Consider the following 23,528-nt stretch of genomic DNA (forward strand, 5'->3'; position numbering starts at 1 on the left):
CACTTGCGCTCCACTCCACCCGACTACAAACCCCCAGCTCAGATGCAAACCCTTGACTGTCCAGCGCCTTGGAAAGTCCTCCCAACGTGTGTCGCCACATAAATGCAATTTGTTGTTTCCTACAAAACACAGTCACTGGTCTTCACAGTGTATCCTGAGAAGAGCTTTGAGACATCCTCCTGACCTGAAAGGCGATGGACTAAACTCGCTGGACCTAATGCAGAATAATAGGATTGTTCCTGTTATGAACATTGTGAAAGGATTGTTTGTGTTCGCAGCCGCTGGGTCGCTCGGGATTTTTCCGAGGTTTGGCATTGCTCAGAGGACATCTGGATGTGTATGGACATGGCCATCACCTTGGCAAGTAACTGGTTTAACTCAAGATTAGGCTATGGGTGAGATCGGGCTATAGACAATGTATCCGAAAGCTATGTGAAAGGCTATGTAAATGTACATTTACACTTTGAAATTCCACAAAATTTCGCCAACAATATACACAGTCGCTCCACTTTACAGTGTATCTTGTGAAGCACATTTGAGATGTTCCGACGCAGTGATAAGACACTGTATCAAATGCAAGAATTATTATTATTTAATTCTTGCATAAGCCTGTTGCTTGGCAGTTTAGAATTTAGGATTTGTGATTTTAGCTGGTTAGACTCCAGTTGTTATCCCCAACGCACACTCTGGGCTCCCCCAAGCCTTGGCTCTCGCCAGTCTACACCTCATAATACCCTCTGGAATTAGGTAAGCAGGATGCGTCCCTCCAAGGAGAGAGAGAGTGCATTCCATTTCAACAATCTCTGGGATTTCCATGTATAGGTGGGATTCGCGGAACTCTCAGTTTTTTAGTTTGGATACTCTTAAGCACGGTGATGGGTTTCCGCATGTATCAGCCACCTGGCTGACAAAAAAAATCATTCCAGGCAACTTTTTTGCCTTCCTGGGTCTCAGCACTATGCCTTGTGGAGTCCTGTAGCTCAGTGGTTAGAGCACTCGCTTTGCAAGTGAGAGACCTGAGTTCAATTCCAGGCAGAGGGCGAAACCTTGGGCAAGTTTCCTTACTCCACACAGAGCCTAATAATAATCCCTCCAAAACCAAAAACAATAATAAATTGATCATTTTCAATCTACGACTGTTTATGGGACACTGCTGTGCGCAATTGGCTGCCGCGTTCGCCCACAAATATACAGTCAATTCACTTTACAGTGTGTTCTGTGAAGCGCTTTGGGACGTCCTCCCGACGTGAAAAGCGCTATATCAAATGCAAGGATTATTATTATTATTATTGTGCCATTTTATTCTTTTGTTCTCAATCTGTTTCCATACGTTGTTATAATTAACGGCCCTATTACTTACCCAGCCCCTGTTTATCCCCGTTGCAGGCAGAGGACTCTTGGGCAAAGGAATATACAGTAATATTCAGCGAGGAGGGCTTAAGCAGGAGGTGAGCCGAGCTGATGGAGGAGCCGGGGATGCTTCTGCAATGAAACTGCCAGCACAGCCAGTCTATGATCTCAGCAGGTGAGGAACATGACAAAAATAACATGGGGTGAGAATTGTGCTTGGCCAAGGAACAGAAGGAGGCTGTGCTTGTGTTCTGTGCTGGAATTCTGGCTGGGCTGAGCAGATTTGGACAGATTCAACTGTGGTGTCACTGTTGCTGAATTGTGACCTAGTGCGTCTGCCTTTAGGTCCAAATCCTTTATATAATTTTCATGCTTTGAAAAGGGAAATGTAAGGAAATAAATCACTGAATCCATGATTTTTGTAGGACACTGCTGTGCACAATTGGCTGCCACGTTTCACCCACGAATATCAGTCAATTAAATTTACAGTGTATCCTGTGAAACACTTTGAAATGTCTCGAAGAAGTGATCAGACGCTATATCAAATGCAAGGATTATTATTTATTATTTTATAAGGTTAAGGGGTGGAGATGGCATGCGGGGAGGCATTGCTGCAAAATTTGATATAAAGTGATTGATCTTTCTACGGCTTTTCTTCCGCCAAGTTTTATAGCTCGAGGTCGAGCGATCACGCCTGCACCACAGCCCTTCATTCCCGAGGACCTTGCAGCTCAGTTGAAGGGTTTGGAATTAGGAAGAGGGTCATTTGCAAGGAGTCGCACTACTCCCATCACCCCCTCGCCTTTGCCTGGTGAGAGACAACCGGTTCCCCTGCAACATACATCTCCCGACCCCCACGTTCTTCAAAAAGAAATTCAGAAGTAAGTCAACAACAACCGAAGATGCTCTAATAAAATGTTCTGGCCTCCAGCAAAGCTAAAGCACTTGAGGGAAGGGGAGGCTTAATTTATAAACAACAACAAATTGCATTTACAAGGCGCCTTTCACAATTGGAGGACGTCCCAAGGTGCTGGACAGTCAGGAATTTGCACTTGAGCTGGGATTTGGGACCAGGAAGATTGGAGGGCAGGGAGTTAGGGGTAGGAGGTTGACCGAAGGTACGGTTGAAGAGGAAGATCTTGAGAAGGGCCTTGAAGGAGGCAAAGGAGGGCACGAGACGAAGGGACTGTGAGATGAAGTTCCAGAGGGTGGGGCCAGAGAGGCTAAAGGCCTGACCACTGTTGATGCGGCAGGGGACGTGAAGCAGGCCAGAGTCCACTGAGCAGAGGGATTGTTGGTGGCTACTTTTAGAGATGCTTTAAACATTGTCATGAAGCCAGAAATGTAATCTCGCCAACAGTAGGACAGTTCTGTTCTAACACTTTTACATGACAATTCCCATGTGCAGGTGGGCTGCGTGGAACTCTTGTTTGGGTTGGAGACAGTTGAGGATGGTGATGGGGTTCGTGTGTTAATTGCTCTGTGTGCGTGTGTTTTTTTTCACATTTTACGTTTTGTTTACAGAGACACTGCTGTGAAACGGGGATCGTCAGGGACGCCTGTGCCCCTGGCCCTGAACCTTATAAAAATACACTGTAGAAACGAGGCTGTCTATCAGTACCATGTTACCTTCAGGTGAGCAATAGCACTAGAAATGGGAATGTGAGTGTGCAATGAAACTCATTGTCACACACTAAGAAGTTAATGGCTTGTTTCCTGGGTTCCAGGTTATCTAAATAAAATGAGATTTATATCTAGTAAATCTGGCTTTAAAGTATTTTCAAATAGGACTCCCACTGGCTCGGCGTCGTGCTCTGCCCTGTCAAGCGCTCTGGGATGCTGCCCTGCGTGAGGGGGCGCTATGTAAATGCAAGTTGTTGTTGAAGGTTGTGCCTGTTGGTATATTGTAAGACGTGAACAAGCAGAACTTGGTTTCCTTTGCATTCATGCTTATTAGACAAGTGTTGGAACATTGTATGCATGTCTGAATACCAGAGAGAATGAGTCAGTGTTGCCTCCATTTTTCCCATGAATCCCAATTAAACAAGCTCTTCCTTTAAGATGGTATCTCATTGAATCTGTTGGAATCCTGCAGAGAGAATGACGACAGGGCTTTATATCAAATGTCTGAACATTTTCCTTTTGCTCTCTGGCAATTGGAGCTGGATTGCTTTGTAACGGGGGGAGAAATAAGTTTCTGCAGAGTTGACTAGCTGTCACTAGAGGTCCCTACGCACTTGCTGAAAGGTTAGACAGACAGATAGCTGCATGTTAATTGGAGACTGAAATGGGAGCTGTTTTACTGCTTTGCATCAAACAATTGGAAACCTGTTGTAAGTGCAGTAAGGATACATCTGTCTGTGACCTGGAGGAAGTCCAGCAGTTCATTGGGATGTCAGTCGATTGGCAGATCGCTTTCCGAGGCATTACAAATATTAAAAATAATTGTAATATTAATTTGGTCACTCAATCTCCTACTGCTTGTGTGACACCGCTGTGTCTTCAGCACTTAGTTCTGTGCTATATTCTGTGAGCGTCGTTTACATCTTTTGTCAGGGTTGTTTATAAGTGACGTACATTTGACTTGAGTTCTTTATTCAGATGAAGCAAATCTTAATGTTAAGATTGCCACATTTCACCCACAAAATATACAGTCAATCCACTTCTCAATATATTCTGTGAAGCGCTTTGAGACGTCTCAACGAGGTGATAAGGCGCTCTATTAATGCAAGGATTATTATTATCATATGCCAGTCACAAAATGCCAGTTTTCCCGTCAAGCCAGGATTCTGTACGTCTTTGAACCCAAAAGTTGCTGTGGTGTAATTGCTGTCTGCCGAGACTATCCCCCAGCAGTACATGTGAAACAGATTACTGGTGGTTGATCTTTCGCACTCTCATTCACTGCCCCACATTTCTGGGAATTTAATCAGAATTATCAGCATGAATTGTGGTCTGTGGTTATTTCCTCTGCACAGTGGAGCCTGTGTCCACATGATTTGTGCTCATTTTGAAATTGGTGCCTCGTTCTGTTGGTTGCCTCATATTCCTCATCTTGTTTGGGGTATTTGCCTGAGGTTTCCCTGCCTGGGAGCTCCACGTATACTGTAAAGTGCAGTGACTGTATTTTGTGAGCAAACCCAGCAGGCCAATTTGCACTCAGCAATTTCGTTCTTGATTCCAACCCCCTAACTCATTCACTGTCCAACGCCTTGGGAAGTCCTCCCGACGTGAAAGGCGTTGTGTAAATGTCATTTGTTGTTGTTGTTGTTGCTGCAGTAGATGAGCATGCCATCTGGTGCTGTATTGTGCTACAGTTTAGTCAGGGATTTATTTGGTCAGTTTGAGTTAAGTAGGCATTACTGCTAAATAAAGAGCAAATCAGCTGAGTGAAACCAGTTTTTGTCCCCAAAGGGAGCGTGGCTTTCCAGGCAATTCCCCCCATGACAAGTGACCATGATCATAATAAGCTGGGGGAGCGCTGACCTGTAGGATCAAACTACAATTGAATCAACAGACTAGGCTGTAATCTACTTTTATTTCTTTATCGAGTGTATTTTTCTGCAATAACACAGCAGAAAAATTGCTGGGCACAAAGTATTCAGTGTTGCATTATTTCAATTCAACTGTTGGAGCTTCTGCCTGTCTGCTCTGACAAAGTGTTTGTTTTGCTCAGTCCCAATGTAGAATGCATGAACATACGCTTTGGGATGCTGAAGGAACATCGATCGGTGACTGGAGAAGTCACTGCCTTCGATGGAAGCATCCTCTACCTGCCCATCAAACTTCCGGAGGTCAGCCTGTCTTTCACCTTGTCACTGTTTGTAATCTGCCTGCAAAATTCACCTGCACAGTAACACAATCGTAGGTGAATTGGAGGAGGCCGTTCAGCCCCTCGAACCTGTTCTGCCATTCTATTAGATCATGGCTGATCTGTACTTCAACTCCAGGACGTGGAGTCCTGTAGCTCAGTGGTTAGAGCACTCGCTTTGCAAGCGAGAGACCTGAGTTCAATTCCAGGCAGAGGGCGAAACCTCGGGCAAGTTTCCTTACTCCACACAGAGCCTAATAATAATCCCTCCAAAACCAAAAACAATAATAAATTGGTCATTTTCAATCTACGACTGTTTGTGGGACATTGTTGTGCGCAATTGGCTGCCGCGTTCGCCCACAAATATACAGTCAATTCACTTTGCAGTGTGTTCTGTGAAGCGCTTTGGGACGTCCTCCCGACGTGAAAAGCGCTATATCAAATGCAAGGATTATTATTATTATTATTATTATTATTAAATACCTGCCTTTGCCCCATTCTTTGATACGCTGACCTAACAAAAATCTATCCACCTAAGTTTTAAAATGGATGGATCCAGCATCTAAAGCCTTTTGGGGGAGGGAAAAAATTTCAGATTTCCACTACCCTTTGTTTGTGTGAAAAAATGCTTCCTGATTTCACTTCTAAATGGCTTAGCTCTAATTGTAAGATGATGACCCACTTGTTTCGGATTTCCCCACCCACCAGAGGAAATAGTTTATCTGTTGCTACCCTATCAAATCCCTTTATCATTATCATTGATGATAATAATCCTTGCATTTGAAATAGCACTTTTCACGTCTTCTAGACGTCTCAAAGCACTTTACAGAATAGACTGTTAAATGAATTGACTTTTTTTTGTGAGCGAAATGCAGCAGCCAGTTGCGCACAGCAGTGTCCCACGAACAGTTGTGGTTTGAAGTGACCAATTTTTTTTTGTCTTGAGGGATTATTATCAGGCGTGTGGAGTAAGGAAAGTTGCCCAAGGTTTCAACCTGCTGGGAATTGAACCCAGGTCTCTCACATGCAAATCGAGTGCTCTAACCACTGAGCTACAGGACTCCACCTTTGATAAGGCGCAATATCAAATGCAAGGATTATTATTCATTTGAACACCTCCTTGCACTTTACAGGATAACCTGCAAAGCACCATGCGGTAAAACCCTTTAGGATGACATACTTTGTTTCTCTAACAATATCACAGCCAAGTACTTTCAATCTCCCAATTAAAATCTTTTTACCACTCCTGCCTATTGCCAGCAATCTTGTTTTAATTGCTTCCCTCTACCTTTCGTTCAGTTCTGTTGTGAGTGCAAATTAGTAGTATGGGTTTGCAAAATGTTCACCAAAAGTGACAGTGAACGTGACCGAGAAAAGCAGAGGATTAAATCGAAGCCGTACTAATTTTAAAACCGATCTGTTTTCAACACATTCAAAGTTTCAAGTCACTTTTCATTCAGTGCGTTCAGTCTGTGTTTTGTATTTGCCTCTTGCTGCTAATGACCACTTTGTAAACCTGGAAGGGTGTGTGTGTTGCGAATCGCAGAGAAGTTAAAGTTTTACCTTGCTGTTCCCTATAAGGTGGTGCAACTTAAGTCACAAAGAAAAACCGATGGGTCCGAGGTGGACCTGAAAATTCAAATGACGAAGATCTTGGAACCAAATTCCAATCTCTGCATCCCCTTTTACAACATTGTCTTCAGGAGGTAATCTGATCTGTGTCCACAGTGTTGTATTATTATTAATAATTATTGTATCAATAATCCTTGCATTTGATATAGTGACTTATCACATCTTTGAGACATCTCAAAGTGCTTCACAGGATTTATTGTAATGTGGTGCGAATGTGTGCATTTTATAGGCAGACAAGGCAACCAGTTTGCGCTCATTAATGTCCCCAAAAGCCATGATAATGATGATAATATTCCTTGCGTTTGATATAGCAGCTTTCATGTCAAGTTGTCAAGATGTCTCAAAATGCTTCATAGGATTTACTGTGAAGCGGATTGACAATATTTTGTGAGCGTGGATTGAGTGAATCAACTATTATTATTGTTTTTTTGTAGGGATTATTACCCCGCCAATCAACTAACAGCCAGGTTCCTGCTTAGTACTAGATAAACAGAGGTGTGTGTGTGTGTGTGTGTGTGTGTGGAGTAAGGAAAATTGTCTTAAGGTTTCTCCCTGCCCGAGAATCGAACCTTGGTCCTCTCGCAAGGTGAGAGCTCTAACCAATACGCTACAGTATTCAGAGAAGGGAAATCCACCAGCTAACGACTTCTGCCGGAAAATGTGCATGTGTGGATTTCTCTCCTGACCGCGCTTACCCACTTGTCACTGATCCTCCAACTAAAGGCCTGTTTCACTTTTAACAGAGTGATGAGGATTTTGGAATTGAAATTAGTCGGGCGCAATTTCTACGATCCCACAAACGCCATCGTTCTGCCTCAGTACCGGTGAGTATTTATTCAGCATTAAACCAGCATTAACAGTCGTGGACTGAGTGACTAAATTATTATGTTTGAGATATATATCCATTACTGTAAAACTTGAGGGCGCTTGGGGTGTCGCGGCCGGGTTTACGAGCTCGCCTTTGTGTGAAACACTTTGTGTCATGTTCAGGAGAACCAGTGAAGGTACAAGCAGTCAGAAGTAACTTCTGTTTTGTAGGTTGCAGTTATGGCCTGGGTTCTCTGCAAGCATTCGCAGGACAGACGGTGGATTGATGTTACTGGCGGACGTGTCCCACAAAGTCCTCCGCAACGACTCTGTTCTGGAAGTCATGTGAGTGGAAGTCAACCTCCATTAAAATTCCTAAAGGTAGAGTTTCATGGGAACATAGGAATTGCTAGACGAAAAAAAAGACCTTCTACCATCTTGGTAATAATAATAATTCTTGCATTTGATTCATTGCCTCATCACTTCTTCGAGACGTCTCAAAGCGCTTTCACAGAATATATTGTAAAGTGTAGTGACTGTGTATTTTGTGGGTGAAAGGAGGCAGTTAATTGCACACAGCGGTGTCCCACAAACAGTTGTGGATCGAGTGATCAAATTATTATTGTATCTTAAGCATGGTGATGGGTTTCCGCATGCATCAGACACCCGGCTGAACACTTAAAGAAGTCTGGATGAGTTTGGGGCCGCACAGTATTGTCTAGAGTAGGCTGGTCCAGTAAAGGATTGCTGTGCGTTGCAGGCAGGTGATATACCAGAGGAGCAGTGAGAGCTTCCAAGACGACTGCACCAAGCAATTGGTGGGCAGCGTCATCATGACCAAGTACAACAACCGCACCTATCGCATTGACGACATTGACTGGGACAAGTCGCCTTTGAGCTCCTTCCAGTTGACCGACGGCAGCAACATTACCTTTTGTGACTATTACAGGTGATTTAGATGTTTTGCTACGACAACAACTTGCATTTATTTACACAGCTCCCTTCACTCGGGGCAGCATCCTGGAGCGCTTAACAGTGTAGGAGTGTGACTCGGAGCTGGAGCGGGGGAGTAACTAGGCACGGTCGAAGAGGAAGGTTTTCAGTCTTGATTTAAAAGAAGGGAAAGAAAGAGCAAGGCGGAGGGATTGAAGGGGACAATTCGATAGCTTGAGGCATAGTGGCTGAAAGCACGGCCGCCACTGGTGAAGCGGAGGGGACGAGAGAATTAGATGTTTTACTGTGTGAAGTTCCTATAACTTCTACAGGCTTCAGTTGTCGGTTGCTTTGGGGCGAGTCGTTGGAGCTGCGGGATGGAGGTGCAATAGTGGGGTGGATTAGGTGGGGGACATGGAGTAGGCTGAGTGGAAGGAGTAGCAAAGTTGGTATTCTTGAGAAGGTAGCGGAGGTAGGGTGAGGCAAGGCTGTGGAGGGGTTCAGAGTCACAACACACACACACACACACACACACACAAGCAAACCTGTTGAGTAATGGCACGGCAGCTCCTCTTCTCCCTCACTAGGAATAAGAAAGGGACACACATTGTCTGATGCATTGAACGACTTGTCGTTGCAGTAAAACCTACGGGATTGCCATTCGGGAACTGCAACAACCCCTGCTCGTCCATCGACCAAAGCAGAAACATGGACCCAAAGGACAGGTAGTACTGGCACCAGGTTTGTGGGGCATGAGGAGATAAAACCCGCCTCTATTAATGAGAATAATAATAATGCTTGTACTTGATACAGCGCCTTATTATGTCATGTCGAAAATCTCAAAGCTTTAAACAGTTTTGTCTAAAGTGTAGTGACAGAACTACTTGTGGGTGAACACAGCAGCCAATTTGTGTGCAGCAAGGCTTCACCAATGTGGCTTTTGGCTGTGGAATAGTTGAGCATCATTCCACAATGTCAGTACAAAGCAATGGATGTCAAACACTCCGACACGCCACTCCGCGTGTATAAATGCCAGTTGTTGAGTATCCAGTGAATACGGTCAGAAAACCCAAGAGAGAATGAGATGGCTGTTTGGACTGCGATGATCCTTCAGTGAGGCCTATTCTGTTTCTGTTTCAGATTGTCCTCAGTGAGATCCTGTTGGTCCCAGAGCTCTCTTTCATGACTGGGATCCCAGAGCAGATGAGGAAAGATTTCCGTGCCATGAAGGCAAGTGGGAGAAATTCAGTGATAAATTTTGCGTTTGAAAGGCATTCGAGAGAGCGCCTTATCATGTCATTGAGATATCCCACAGTCCCTTCGCATTGCTCCCTCCCTTCTTCAAGGCCCATCTCAAGACCTTCCCCTTTGACCGTCCCTTTGGTCATCCTCCCCTTGCCTTTCACCCCTCTTGACTCCGCCCCACAGCTCGGGTGCAAACCGTTCACTGTCCAGCACCTTGGGTCGTCCTTCTGATGTGAGAAATGCAAGTTGTCGTTGAAGTCTCTTGAAATCTTCCTGTTTTTCGCACATGGCCTGATAGGACATGGCCCTGCAGATAAACCTGAGTCCAGAGCAGCACCACGTAGCTTTGCAGAAACTCATCAATAAGCTGAACAAAACCACAGCTGCCCAGGATGAGCTGGCTCGCTGGGGACTCGTCATAGACAACAGAATCTGTCAGGTGGGTGTGTGGCTTCCTCCCATCAGGTCATCTTTGAGCAAGGTTCCTTGCTCCACACGCATGCCTCTGTTTCCTACAGTAACTAGAAGTTTATGCTTGAAGGCTTAGTTGAGGAAGGGCAGGAGGAGGCTCATGCGGAGCACAAACACCGGCATAGACCAGTTGGGCCGGATGGCCTGTTTCTGTGCTGTATATTCAAATGTATTCAGATGTATTCTAACTAAGAACCTGGTTGTTAACCAATTAGTGGATCGCCTTCCGGGGGTAATAATCCCCTTTTTTAAAAAAAATAATAATTTGGAAACTAATAATAATCACTCAATCCTCGACTGTATGCAGGAAATTGCTGCATTTCAATCACAAAATATACAGGTAATTCACTTTACAGTATAGTCTGAAGTTCTTTAAGGCGTCTCAACGACATCATAAGGCACTATATCAAATGCAAGGGTTCTTACTGTTATGATACGAAGTGAATGAATCGATTCTCTCCAATAGAAGGAGGGAAGAGTCCTACCTTCCGAGAAGATCAACTTGCGGAACGTGACTTTTCCGACCACCCGTGAGGTAAACTGGACGAAGGACATTGCACGGGAGAATGCCATCTCAACGGTAGGTAGGCTGGGAAACGCAGACGGAATTCGATGACCGCGGTGATTCAATTAAATCTTTTAGTGGAAATCAGCTTAGTATCCGCTACTTGTTCTGTGTAAAATAGCCTGGAGTAAAATCCTGTAAAATTGCCTCGCGTTGTGAGTGAGTGCAGAATTTGTAAGAAAAATGTTGGGTTGAAAAATGGGCATCAACTTGGCGTTTGGTTCGTGCTTTTGCTGTGTTCGCTATCACCTTGTGGTTTAACAGCTTCTACTGCAGAAATAGCATCTGGATCTCTATCCTATCTAAGTGGATTCCTGTAGCGTATTGGTTAGCACACTCGCCTCGCCAGCAAGAGGAGCCGGGTTCGATTCCTCGGTGTGTCAGGGCGAAACCTTAGGCAAGTTTCCTTACTCCACACAGACGCTTCTATTTACCGAGCAGTCAGTAGGAACCCGGTTCTTAGTCAATGGGCAAATCGCTTTCCGGGGGTAATAACCTCTTCAAAAAAAAGTCACTCAATCCACGGCTGTTTGTGGGACGCTGCTATGTGCAATTGGCTGCCGCGTTTAGACCACAAAGTACACAGTCATTCCACTTCACAGTATATTCTGAAGCGCTTTGAGACGTCTCAAAGACGTGTAAGGCGCTGAATCAAATGCAAGTATTATTATTACTACTATATTACTCGGTAACAATAGGGTTGAGTTCCCTGTGTTGCCCACAGATTCCGATGCAACATTGGGCGCTATTCTACACTAAGCGCAGTGCATCGCAGGCCCAGGAACTGGTCAGTATGATGTCCAAAGTGGCCGGACCCATCGGGATGAAGTTCCACCAGCCGGCCTACGTGGAACTGAAAGACGATCGGACCCAGACCTACGTGAGAACCATTCAGTCACACCTGGAGAGCAACGTACGTTAATAACCCTCGGGGGAGGAAGATGGCCTTCTTTAAAAGTTTAAAGTCTCAACAACAACTTGCATTTATATAGCGCCCCTCACACGGGGTAGAGTCTGACCCCGAGCCCAAGGGAGGTGACCGTAACCACGATCAGAAAGGAAGGTCCTTAGGTGGGATTTGAAAATGGGAAGGGAGGGGGCAACGCGGAGGGGTTAAGGGAGAGCGTTCCAGAGCTTCGGGGCACGGTGGCTTAAAGCATGGCCACCGATGGTGGAGCGGAGGGGGCGAGGGGCAAACAGGAGGCCGGAGCTGGCCGAGCGGAGGCAGCGGGTGGTAAACCTAAGAGGTTAAAGAGGAAGTTCTTGAGGCGGCGCTCGAAGGAGGCGAGGGAAGGAAGCATGTGGAAGGACCTCCGGTTTGGGCAAGCTTGTTGTGACATGGAGCTTTTAACGTTTGCTTTAATTTGCACAGGGCACTGTTAAGATGATCATGTGTATAATCGCTGGGAACCGCGATGAGCTGTACCATGCTATTAAGAAGCTATGCTGTGTGCAGTTTCCAGTCCCCTCACAGGTAAGAGTTCAGGGCACAGAGTGCAGGATTAGTTGGTCAAAGCCTCTTCCCTTATTCTTATTTGTGGAGTCCCGTAGCTTAGTGTTTAGAGCGCTCGCCTCACAAGCGAGAGGACCCGGGTTCGATTCCCGGGCGGGTCGAGGCGAAATGTTTGGCAAGTTTCCTTACTCCACACCCCTCAGTTTACCTAATTATAATAATAATCACTCAATCCCCGACTGTTTGTGGTACACTGCTGTACGCAATTGGCTGCCGCATTTTGCCCACAAAACATAGTCAATTCACTTTACAGTATATTCTGCGAAGCGCTTTGCAATGTCTCGAAGATGCATTAAGGCACTATATAAAATGCGAGGATTATTTATTATTTTATTGTTGATGATATGCCAATGAAGCAAGATATGTGGGTCACCGATGGCCAATACTGCTCATGGCCTACTTGTCCCTGCAGTAAACGGGGAGCAAGAAGGTTTCTGCTGAAAAGTTCGGCCTTCAGGGTCCTGTTTGTTCTATGAAGGAGGAAGATTTATAGTGGCTCAGAAACTCAGGGTGGTGTAGGGAAGGAATTGAGGGAATCGCCCACAAAATACACCCACTTTTTCCCCATCTTACACTACATCCTGATCAGACCCTATATCAAATACAAGGGTTATTGTTTTTATCATTTTGGTGATATGATAAAGCGTGGTATTAGATGTAAGTATGGCTTTAAGAGGTACAGCAGCAGTTACAGGTGGCATTGTACAGCCGGTGTGATTTGCTACGGGATGAAAGGAACCACAGAAACTATCCAACGCTTGGTGACCTCTGCTTCACAATGATAGGAACAGCCAACATTGTGGTGTTTTGGCAGAAAGGCAAACAGTCCCAAGGTAAGGGATAAGCCCTTTCAAACAAGGAATTGGCTCGATACTTGAAAGGGAAAACAATGCTGACAGAACTTTGCAGGTGACCTAATACTTGTCTGAACTGATTTTCTCAGGTCATCAATGTGAAGACCATCTCTCAGAACATGAGGATGAGAGCTATTTGCCAAAAGATCCTACTGCAAATCAACTGTAAGCTCGGAGGAGAGCTGTGGGGTGTGGACATACCATTGGTGAGGGTTCCTAGTGACTGAAAGTTCTTGGCTGCTGTATATTAAGGAGTCCTGTAGCCTAGTGGTTAAAGCACTCGCCTCGCAAGGGAAAGGACCCGGATTCGATTCCCGGGCGGGTAGAAACCTTAGGCAAGTTTCCTTACCCCACACGCCTGGTTTACCGAGCAGTAAGTCAGAGCCCGGTTGTTAGTCGATTAGCGGATCGCTTTCCGCAGGTAATCATCCCTCCAAAAAGATATTTGGTCACTCAAACCAGTGTCAATCCACATCACAATGCATACTATGAAGCACTTTGAGATGCCTCAATGACGCGATGAGGCGCTATATCAAATGCAAGGATTATTATTATTCAATTCCTTTTAATGCTATCACGGATTCAGTTAACAACAACCATATTGAGTAAGCTATTCCATATTCTAATACCCTTTGTGGTTATGCGTGTTGTGTCTGCTTTCTATGTCTGTCTGTGAGTGTGTCTGAATGTGTCTAAAAATGCTCTAATCAAGGACAGGGTCTTCAGGTTCTGTTCAGAATTCCCTGTGATTCCTGTCTTGTGTATTTATTTACCCCCTTTCAGAAACAGCTGATGGTGATAGGAATGGATGTGTACCACGACCCGAGAAGGGGAATGCAATCTGTCGTCGGATTTGTTGCCAGCCTCAATAAGTAAGTCTGTGGCTACTGAATTCAGTTGTATAGTTGTAGAGTCCTGTAGTGTAGTGGTTAGCGCCCTCGCCTCGCAAGCGGGAGGACCTGGGTTGAATGCTGGATGGGTCAGGGCGAAACAATAGGAAATGGTCACTCAATCCACGACTGTTTGTGGGGACGCTGCTGTGTACAATTGGCTGCTGCGTTTCACCCACAAAATATACAATCAATGCACTTTACAGTATATTCTGTGAAGCACTTTGAGACGTCTCGCTATATCTAATGAAAGGATTATTATATAGGTCAGGGTATCAAGGAATATGGGGTGAAGGTGATATTTGGAGTTGAGGTCCAGATCAGCCATGATCGAATAATAATCCTAATAATAATAATCCTTGCATTTGATATAGCGCTTTTCACGTCGGGAGGACGTCCCAAAGCGCTTCACAGAACACACTGTAAAGTGAATTGACTGTATATTTGTGGGCGAACGCGGCAGCCAATTGCGCACAGCAATGTCCCACAAACAGTCGTGGATTGAAAATGACCAATTTATTATTGTTTTTGGTTTTGGAGGGATTATTATTATTAGGCTCTGTGTGGAGTAAGGAAACTTGCCCAAGGTTTCGCCCTGACCTATTATTTATTATTTACATGAGAAATTTGGATACACACAATGTTTCCAAATTGGAAAACATACAGGATATACTGGCTTATAACTTTAGAGACCACTAGATAGATTGGCGAAATAGGCTCGAGGAGCTGAATGGCCTCTTCCTGTTCCTATGTCCTCCTACGCCTGTTCAGGCGATGTTAAAGATCCCGCGACGTGTACATTTGACCACTGCGATCAGCAAAGGACAAAGAACTCACTGTCTTCAGCAAGTCGCATGATTGTGAGCAGTAATACACAGCTCGCTGAAGGCTTGCCAAGTTTATAGAATCCCTGACGAAAGCTTAGCCATCGACCTTGGGTTTAGTATCTCACCTTTAGTCCCACAGAGATGTTATGGAAAGTGTGTACTTTGGGCTCATACAGTGCCTCAAACAAGAATAAACACTGCGCCCACACAGGCTGACTCAGGCATCAGTTTATAAGGTGGTGGTTTAATGGGCCTTTTGTGTCTCCCACAAAATAAACAGTCGCTACGTGCAGTCCTGTAGCCTAGTAGTTAAAGCACTCACCTCGCAAGTGAGAGGACCTGGGTTCGATTCCCGGGCAGGGTCGGGGCGAAAACCTATCAACATCAACAAATTACACTTGTATAGCGCCCTTTACGTCGGAAAGAAACCTCGAGCAAGTTTCCTTACTCCACTAACACGCCTCTGTTTACCTAGCAGTAGGCAGCCAATTGCGTACAGCAGTGTCCCACAAACAGTCGTCGATTGAGTGACCAAATTATTATTGTTGTTGTTATTAAAAAAAAATTATTGATGGATTTTTTTTGTTGTTGTCCAGCACAATGACAAAATGGTACTCCAGGGTGACATTTCAGATGCCGAACCAGGAAATCATCGATGGCTTGAAGATGTGTATGGTGGCATCACTCAAGAAATATTATGAGGTATTTTCCGCACTCTTATCTCCTACACTAATTATATTACAATTGTGCTAGATTCGCTTGCCAAGTTTCGCACACTAAATACACAGTATATTCTGTGAAGCGCTTTGAGACATCTCAACGATATGTGATAAGGCGCTATATCGAATGCAAGGATTATTATAATTGTACGTCAACTTCCAATTCACTTGCTTCATCCTGTACTCAATCGCCTCGCAAATGATTGGACTTGGGTTCAATTCCCAGGTGGGGCGAAACCTTAAGCGAGTTTCCTTATTCTACACGCCTCTGTTTAGCAATAAGTAGGAACCCGGTTGTGGATTGGTGGATCGCTTTCCAGCAGGGAGAGTGATCCCTCCAAAAAATAAATCACTCAATCCACGACTGTTTGTGGGACCCTGATATGCGCAATTGACTGCCGCGTTTTTGTCACTGCACTTTACAGTATCTCCTCTGAAGCGCTTTGAGACGTCTGGAAGACGTGATGAGGCCCAGTATCAAATGCGAGGATTATTATTATTATTATGAGGATGACTATAATGTGTCTGACCCCTCGTGCAGGTAAACCACTGTCTCCCGGATAAAATTGCCATTTACCGGGATGGCGTGTCCGATGGCCAGCTGAGCACGGTGTCCGACTTCGAGGTGCCTCAGCTCCTCAAGTGCTTTGAGGTGTTCAACGATTACCAGCCCAAGATGCTGGTCATTGTGGTATCCAAGAGGATCAGCACCAACTTGTACAGCGTGGGGCCTTCGGGCAAATTTGAGGTCCCACCGCCAGGGAGCGTGATCGATCACACCGCCACCAACCCAGACGGGTGAGTTACAATCAAGAACAACAACACATTGCATTTACACAGCGTCTTTCACATCGGGAGGACGTTCCAAGGCACTACCTGGACGTTCAAGGATTTGGACCTGAGCTGGCGGTTTGCCAGGTAGGGTGGGGGCAGGAGGGTGATCGAAGGTACGATCGAAGAGGAAGGTCTTGAAGGAGGCGAGGCGGAGGGATGGAAGTACCATCCAAGTTACCAACTTATGTGTATACACAGCGGCTTTCACGCGAGATAGCATTTCGGAGCGTTTTAACAGTGACGGCGTAAAGTCGTTCCTCTTAAATTCTCTTTTCGACCCCCCCCCCCCTCGGCACTACCTTATTTTACTTGTGTGCCCTGGTTACGGACTCCCCAACCAGTGGAAACGGCCTATTGATGTTAACCTTGTCAAAAGCCATTTATAATTTGACATCATTTCTTTCTTGTTTCGAAGGACTGATTTCTTTCTCTTGGCCCACACCGTCCGTCAGGGCTGTGGGATTCCAACCCGGTACATCTGTGTGCTCAACACCCTGAAACTCAGCCCCGACCACATGCAGAGGTAAGGCAGCCTTGTTCTTCAGCCCAGAGGGTAATTACAACAACAGCTTGCATTTATACAGCTCCCTTCATGCGGGGTAGCATCCTGGAGCGCTTGACAGTGGCGGAGTCTGACCCCGAGCCAGGGGGAGAGGGAGTGGGTGACCATAAGCACGATCAAAAAGGAAGGTCTTAATTATACTCAAGACCATGATGGGTTTCCACATGTGTCAGACACCCGGCTGACCGAAAAAAACATAATGCCTGGAGCAGAGTTGCCAGGAAGTGTGGCTGAGGCCAGTACACGGGGACTCCCTTCAAAAATAAATAAATAAATAAATAATAATTTGGTCACTCAATCCACGACTGTTTGTGGGACACTGCTGTGTGCAATTAGCTGCAGTGTTTCGTCCACGAAATATACAGTCACTACACTTTACAGTATAGTGAAGCGCTTTGAGACATCTCAACACCGTGATAAGACACTGTATCAAATGCAAGGGTTGTTATTAATTAAAAAAAAAAGCAGCTTGATGCAATGACTGTGATGGGAGGAAGGTTGGATTGGGGTTCTGAAAGGGTGAGATCAGATGAGCTAAAGAGGCCTTTTTTACACCATCTTGTGCAGAGATTAACTCTTCCTTGTCCAGCGTCACGGAAACACATCTGGGGTTAACCACATCAGAAAATGGTCTTGAGCAACGTTCCTTTAAGACTTTATGCTCCGAGACGCTATCCCACGTCAAGGGCGCAATGTAATGCAAGTTGTTGTTATGGCGGTGAACTTTTAAGAGATTAGAACGCAATTTGTTTTTCCCTGTCCTCGCTACAACCCAAATCAGCAATGGGATTGATTGATGGTGGGTGAACTACCAGATGAGTCCCTTGGCTCCACTTGCAGCCAGTGTGAGCAAAACACACAAACAGCCTGGTAAGTTGTTCATTAGCTTCATTACCGAAAGGTCTGTTCGTAGAAGCTTATACTTCTAGATTTTAGATTGTTTGTGGGACACTGCTATGCGCAATTGGCTGCTGCGTTTTCGCCCACATAATGTGCAATCCCGACACTATGTAGTGTATTCTATGAAGCGCTTTGCGACGTCTGGAAGACGTGATAAGGCACTGTATCAAACGCAAGGATTATTATTATTATCAGTCCCTCGATTTAACGTGTTATTCTGTTCCCTAGGCTAACCTTCAAGCTGTGTCATATATACTGGAATTGGTCAGGCACCATCCGCGTGCCAGCGCCCTGCAAGTACGCTCACAAGGTGGCCTTCCTGTGTGGTCAGTCCCTGCACCAGGAACCAGCGGTCAAGCTTTCCGAATTCCTGTTTTACTTATAAAACGAAACCCTCAAGCCCGAATCAGCCCAGGAGGTCAAATGTGCTTCATAAACACAAACCGCTAATCACGCCGTTCGGAAACCGGAAAGTGACACTGAAATTCATTCCCCCCCAACCTGTTCACGGACAGACTTTTTTATTTTATCAGTCTTCGAACCCCGCCCCCACCCAAAAATCTTGCCAGAGAAAGAACATAAGAATTTGCTGCTGAAAGAAGACCAATGTCCATCCAGTTCGCCTTCCACCATCCTGGCAGTCGCTTGACATGTCGTGTCCCAAACTATATACTGTATCCCCACATATTAGTCAGCCTGTTCCATACATTTATTACTCACTCATTGAAATAGTGTCTCTGAATTTACTTACCTCCCCTTCAATCGCAGGCCGTGTCCTCTGGTTCTGCTGTTCAGTACAAGATAAAACAGCTTATGATACCTCGAGAGGTATTTTTTTTGTTACGTATTTAAAAGGCTTCCACTTTCCTCTCTTCCCGAGTGAAGTCTGGTTAAAAGAGAGCGACCGACCCATATGTTGAAAATAATAAGCATTGCAAAGCAGAAGGAGGAGGAGGAAAAAAAATTATGTTTTTATCCTAAGTTAGACTGAACCAGTCTGTGCTCAACGGATACACGTCACAGGTTTAAGTTACTGTAGCAGCTGCTGTCACGTTCTCTCGGGAGAGAAGACCGAGTCCTGAGGCACGTACCTCTCTGTCATGGCGTTTCAGCAAAACATGGGGTTCCCTTTGGCGTGTGACAAAGTTCTGGATGCGTTGAAGGGACGACCATGTGGTGAGCGAAAGAGATGTTATATCTGCGCAGTTGTTCCTAATGCTTGTTAAGCCATACTTTCTCCAGAAGTAAACCCCACCCCCTCCCCCAACACGAACACTGGGACCCCCCCCCGCGCCCGCCCCTCACACCCTCTCCCCCACCAACCCAAGCCTTTGCTCTTGCCAACCTACACCGAATACCCAATGGGATCGAGTGAGCAGGGTGCATCTCTTCTGGGGAGGGAGAGAGAGAGAGAGAGTGCGCATTCCATTCCATCTGGATTTCCATGTGTTGGTGCCACACGGTCGTGGAGCTCTCAGTTGGGTTTGGATAATCATGGTAAGAATGGTAATGGGTTTCCGCATATTTCAAGGCACCCGGGTAACCAAAAATAAATTCTCTTCCCCCACCCCCCCCTTACCTCCAAGTGTGGGGTCAGTAAGCTAAACTGTAGAGTTATTTTGACTGCTCCCATCTCGTTTGCATTATTCCCAGTCAAACGCATTGTAATATAGTCTCTTCTGGTCCTGTATATATGTCACTGTGACTTGTTGGAGAATTTTACCACACAGACAACCATTGGAACCATACATTTAATATGACTTATGTCAAACTTACATAGAATATAAACTCCTGAATGGGACTTGGGGCAGATGTATGACTTAGTCGATTGTATGATTTATACTTACGCAAGTTTTACTGTATTTGTGTAACTCGCTTTTAAAAGCTACAGTAAACTGATAACTTGACCCTGGCTTAACTTGTCACAACCATCATGCCTTCAGTATCCCTACGTTTTTATACATACTCCCAACTCGCCGTTCCTGATAACTCGTTTCTGAGCCCTTTCCCCTCGCAGTGAGGAGTTACTAAGTTTAGTATGTTTATAAAAGGTGCGGATCGAACTCTTAACAGAATGAACAACAGCACAAGGTTTTATATCTGGCTATTGCAGTTGGACACTTCTCATTCATGGGTTTATTGTCCTCAGCAATACTCATGTTGTGGTTGCTGTGATCACCCCTCCTGATCCCAACCACCAGCTCGGGTGTGGATCCCTGACTGTCCAGCGCCTTGGGATGTCCTCCCGACGTGAAAGGTGCTATACAAATTAATTAGTCGTCGTCGTTGTTTATTATCCTTACGCGGATTTTGTATTTGTGATCAATCAGTGGGTTTTGGTGATTTTTATTTTGTTCTTTTATTTTTTTTCTCTCTCTGCACAATGTGATCGCTGCTACAGCTCAAATAGAAATTTCTTGTACTTAGCTGGAGGGTGAATGGATACCTTTTGCTCAGATGCAAATCGTGTCAAATGTAAGTCAGAACAACCAGAATCCACAGAGGTGGGCTTTAGCATCTAAAAGAGGAAGCGTAAATATTTTGGCTCCATCCCTTCAGCCTCAAAGCACAACCCTGGAGGTGAAGAAACCTCCACTCACTCTGTCTCCTATTTTCTCTGTACGATTGGCTGCCCCGATTCACCCGCAAAATACAGTCAATTCACTTCATAGGATATTCTGTGAAGCGCTTTTGAGACGTCTCAAAAGCACTTCATAGGATATTCTGTGAAGCGCTTTTGAGACGTCTCAAAGACGTGATAAGGCGCGATATCAAATGCAAGAATTGTTGTTGTTATCTGTCACAGTTCAGGTACAGGTTGTCGCTTTAAGCCCCAAACACTTCCTGTGCTCAACAGGCACCTCAGTTGAGCAACTTCCTGTTCACACCAATGTGACTGACTGCAAAGACCCACAGCTGCCCCCATTCCTTGTGCCCAGATTCAGGGCAGTCCTGTGTGTTACAGACACTCACTCAGTCAGTCATTCGGAAGTGGATTCAGACAAGTGGTAAATCTTATCTCATCTACCTCAGGGTTCTCGTAGCTGCTTTCATCCATCACCGTCCGTTTGAGCTAGATTTCAATCTGGGTCACAGAGACAGATGAAAGGAGTCCTGTAGCTCAGTGGTTAGAGCACTCGCCACGCAAATGAGAGGACCCAGGTTCAATTCCCGGGTGGATCGGGGCGATACCTTAGGCAAGTTTCCTTACTCCGCACGCACACCACTGTTTACTGAGCAGCAAGTAGGAACCCATTTGGTAGTCAATTGGGAAAAGCGACCACAAGATTGTTTTGGATGAAGAAGACGGGTAGGGTGGTCCTAGCTGGACAAGCAGCGGGAAAGCTTACCGCTCAATGGCGAGCTGTACAGTTTTAGCCTGTTAGACTCCAGCAGTTACCCGAACACGCACTCTGGGCTGCCCCAAGCCTTGGCTCTCGTCAATCTGCATCTAATGCTCTCTCGGAATTGGTAAGCAGGATGCATCCCTCCAGTGAGAGAGAGAGTGCACATTGAATTCCAATAAACATCTCTGGGATGCATGGAATTCTCAGTTGGGTTTCTGAGACTCTTAAGCAATGGTGATGGGTTTCCGCATGTGTCAGACACCCGGCTGACCAAAAATAATATCCAAAGATCATTTTGAGGCTGCTAAAATTGTATTTCTGTGAGGTTACAGGTGACATTGGCATACCAGCAGTCTCCTTGTCACATCATTCAGCCGTGAATGACGCCTGATAACTGCTTAACTTTGCAGGATCAACACACACCTCTCTTCCTGCATTTTTGTGGCTGCCAATCTGTCACTAGACTCATCACAAAAAATAATCTTTGCGTCTCGAATCGTGCCTTTCACGTCAGGAGGACATTTCAAAGCCTTTTTGCGGGATTTTTCTCTAAAGTGAAGTGACTGTATTTTGTAACACAGTAAACCTCACATAAATCTATTAGTTGGGACCACACATTTAATGACTTATTTCCAGCCCTCTGCGACACTGCCCTGTGTGAAGGGCGCTATATAAATGCAAGTTGTTGTTGACTTATGCAAAGTGTGAGTTGTGTCAAACTTGCATACAATTCACCTTACAGTATATCCTGTGAAGCACTTTGAGACGTCTCAACGACGTGTAATAAGGCGCTATGTAAAATTCAAGGATTATTAGAATATAAACTCTTGAACAGGACTTGGCCAGGTGTACGACTTAGGCGACGATACGATTTATACAGATCAGACTTGTGCAAGTGTTCCTGCAACAATAATAATTATGTTTAACGCAGCCCCTTTCACATCAGGAGGACGTCTCAAAGCGCTTCACAGGATGCACTGTAAAGGGTTAGCGATCATGTGTTTTAATAATCCTTGGTATAGTTTTGTAGGTTGCCTGTGAGCAGCGTGGTTTTGGGGGGATTGGCGGCCAGCACTTTGTGAGACGGGATCTCAGTCTAACGTCTCATCCAAACGACAGCATCTCCCGACAACGCAGCGTTTCCCTCAGCACTCCATCGGAGCGTCGGCCTGGACTGCGCGCGTTGAAAGACCTGACGTGGAGCTTGGAACCCAGGAGCTTCTAACTCGGAGGCAACGGAGAGAGAGGGAGAGAGAGAGAGAGAGAGAGAGAGGGAAAGCGACCGACTGAGCCAGACTGACAGAGAGTGTTCGAATGACTGGAGCTCTGAACCAGAATGGAGAGCTCCGTGGAATGAAGTTGCTTACGTTTTCGGTTAAGGTGTCGTCCGGCCTGCCTGAGTCACGGAACCGTGGATCGTTAATTGTAGAAAAGGTATGAATAAAATATGGGAGCAGGTTATAGCATCAAGGAAGGAGTTTCGGGCTGGGTTGCAGCAACGCCTCATTGGGACGTTTGGTTTTGGGCTGTCCGTGTACGCGGCAGGGAGCTGTTGAACCAGTATGATAATTGCTCTCATTGTTGGTGTGTTGTGAATTGGGGTTGCATAAAGATATCTGTTGGAAACCCGTCGTGTCTTTAGTCTTGTGTGTCCTTCCTTGCTCTTTGGGACCCCGGCTTGGGAGTTTTTATGTGGTCGGCATTTTATTTTGGCAGATCTGGCGACTTCCCTCTTCAGTACCAGCTTCTCTGGTCCCTCCACGAGGTCTGTCAGCCTTGGCATCATTCTGCTAAACCTCTGTGCCCTCTCCAAGGCCTTGACATCCTCCCTAAAGCGCACCGTGCGTAGCAGCCGAAACTGGGACGCGGAGCACTCCCAGGACAGACGTGGGTAAAAGTTGTCTTGCTTTGCGCATTAAATGATTCATTCCTCTCAAATATTTTGCCGGCCCGGAACTGCGCCGACGTTCTCGGTCACCTCGAGACGCCTCAAAGCGCTTCACGGGATTGTCAAGTAAAGTGAATTGACTGTTATCTCGCGGGCGGAGCACGGCAGCCAATTGTGCAGAGCGGTCGGTCTCTCGTACAAGCGCGGAACAATTTTTTTAATGGGGTGGGGGGGGGGGGTGGTGTGTGTGTGTGTGTGTGTGTGTGCGCGTGTGAGCCTTCTCTTAGAACAGCTGTACCCCACGGGCAATCTTTTAACGCCCACGAGACACCTCAAAGCGCTTCGCACGACATCCTGCAAAGTGCGGTGACTGCGGGTCG

The 23,528-nt window shown here is 45.7% G+C and overlaps 1 protein-coding gene across 2 annotated transcripts; it reads left to right on the forward strand.

The window, feature by feature from the left end:
- Positions 1 to 289: 289 nt before the first annotated feature.
- On the forward strand, positions 290 to 18,476 carry piwil2 (piwi-like RNA-mediated gene silencing 2). Of its 2 annotated transcripts, XM_007907392.1 has the most exons (21): positions 290 to 360; positions 1,387 to 1,525; positions 2,016 to 2,231; positions 2,875 to 2,985; positions 5,027 to 5,144; positions 6,743 to 6,867; positions 7,537 to 7,617; positions 7,832 to 7,945; positions 8,361 to 8,549; positions 9,174 to 9,258; positions 9,674 to 9,763; positions 10,077 to 10,217; positions 10,716 to 10,829; positions 11,539 to 11,727; positions 12,187 to 12,288; positions 13,271 to 13,387; positions 13,965 to 14,053; positions 15,495 to 15,600; positions 16,159 to 16,415; positions 16,867 to 16,974; positions 18,142 to 18,476. In XM_007907392.1, exons 2-21 carry the CDS (start codon positions 1,488 to 1,490, stop codon positions 18,296 to 18,298), a joined length of 2,547 nt encoding a protein of 848 aa, XP_007905583.1. In that variant the 5' UTR covers positions 290 to 360; positions 1,387 to 1,487; the 3' UTR covers positions 18,299 to 18,476. The 2 variants fall into 2 exon arrangements, with proteins under 2 accessions (XP_007905583.1, XP_042200412.1); XM_042344478.1 differs by lacking the exon at positions 290 to 360 and having other exon boundaries at positions 1,392 to 1,525; positions 10,719 to 10,829.
- Positions 18,477 to 23,528: the final 5,052 nt, after the last annotated feature.

This window comes from Callorhinchus milii, unplaced genomic scaffold, assembly GCF_018977255.1.
Source record: "Callorhinchus milii isolate IMCB2004 unplaced genomic scaffold, IMCB_Cmil_1.0 Scaffold28, whole genome shotgun sequence".
NCBI lineage: Eukaryota > Metazoa > Chordata > Chondrichthyes > Chimaeriformes > Callorhinchidae > Callorhinchus > Callorhinchus milii.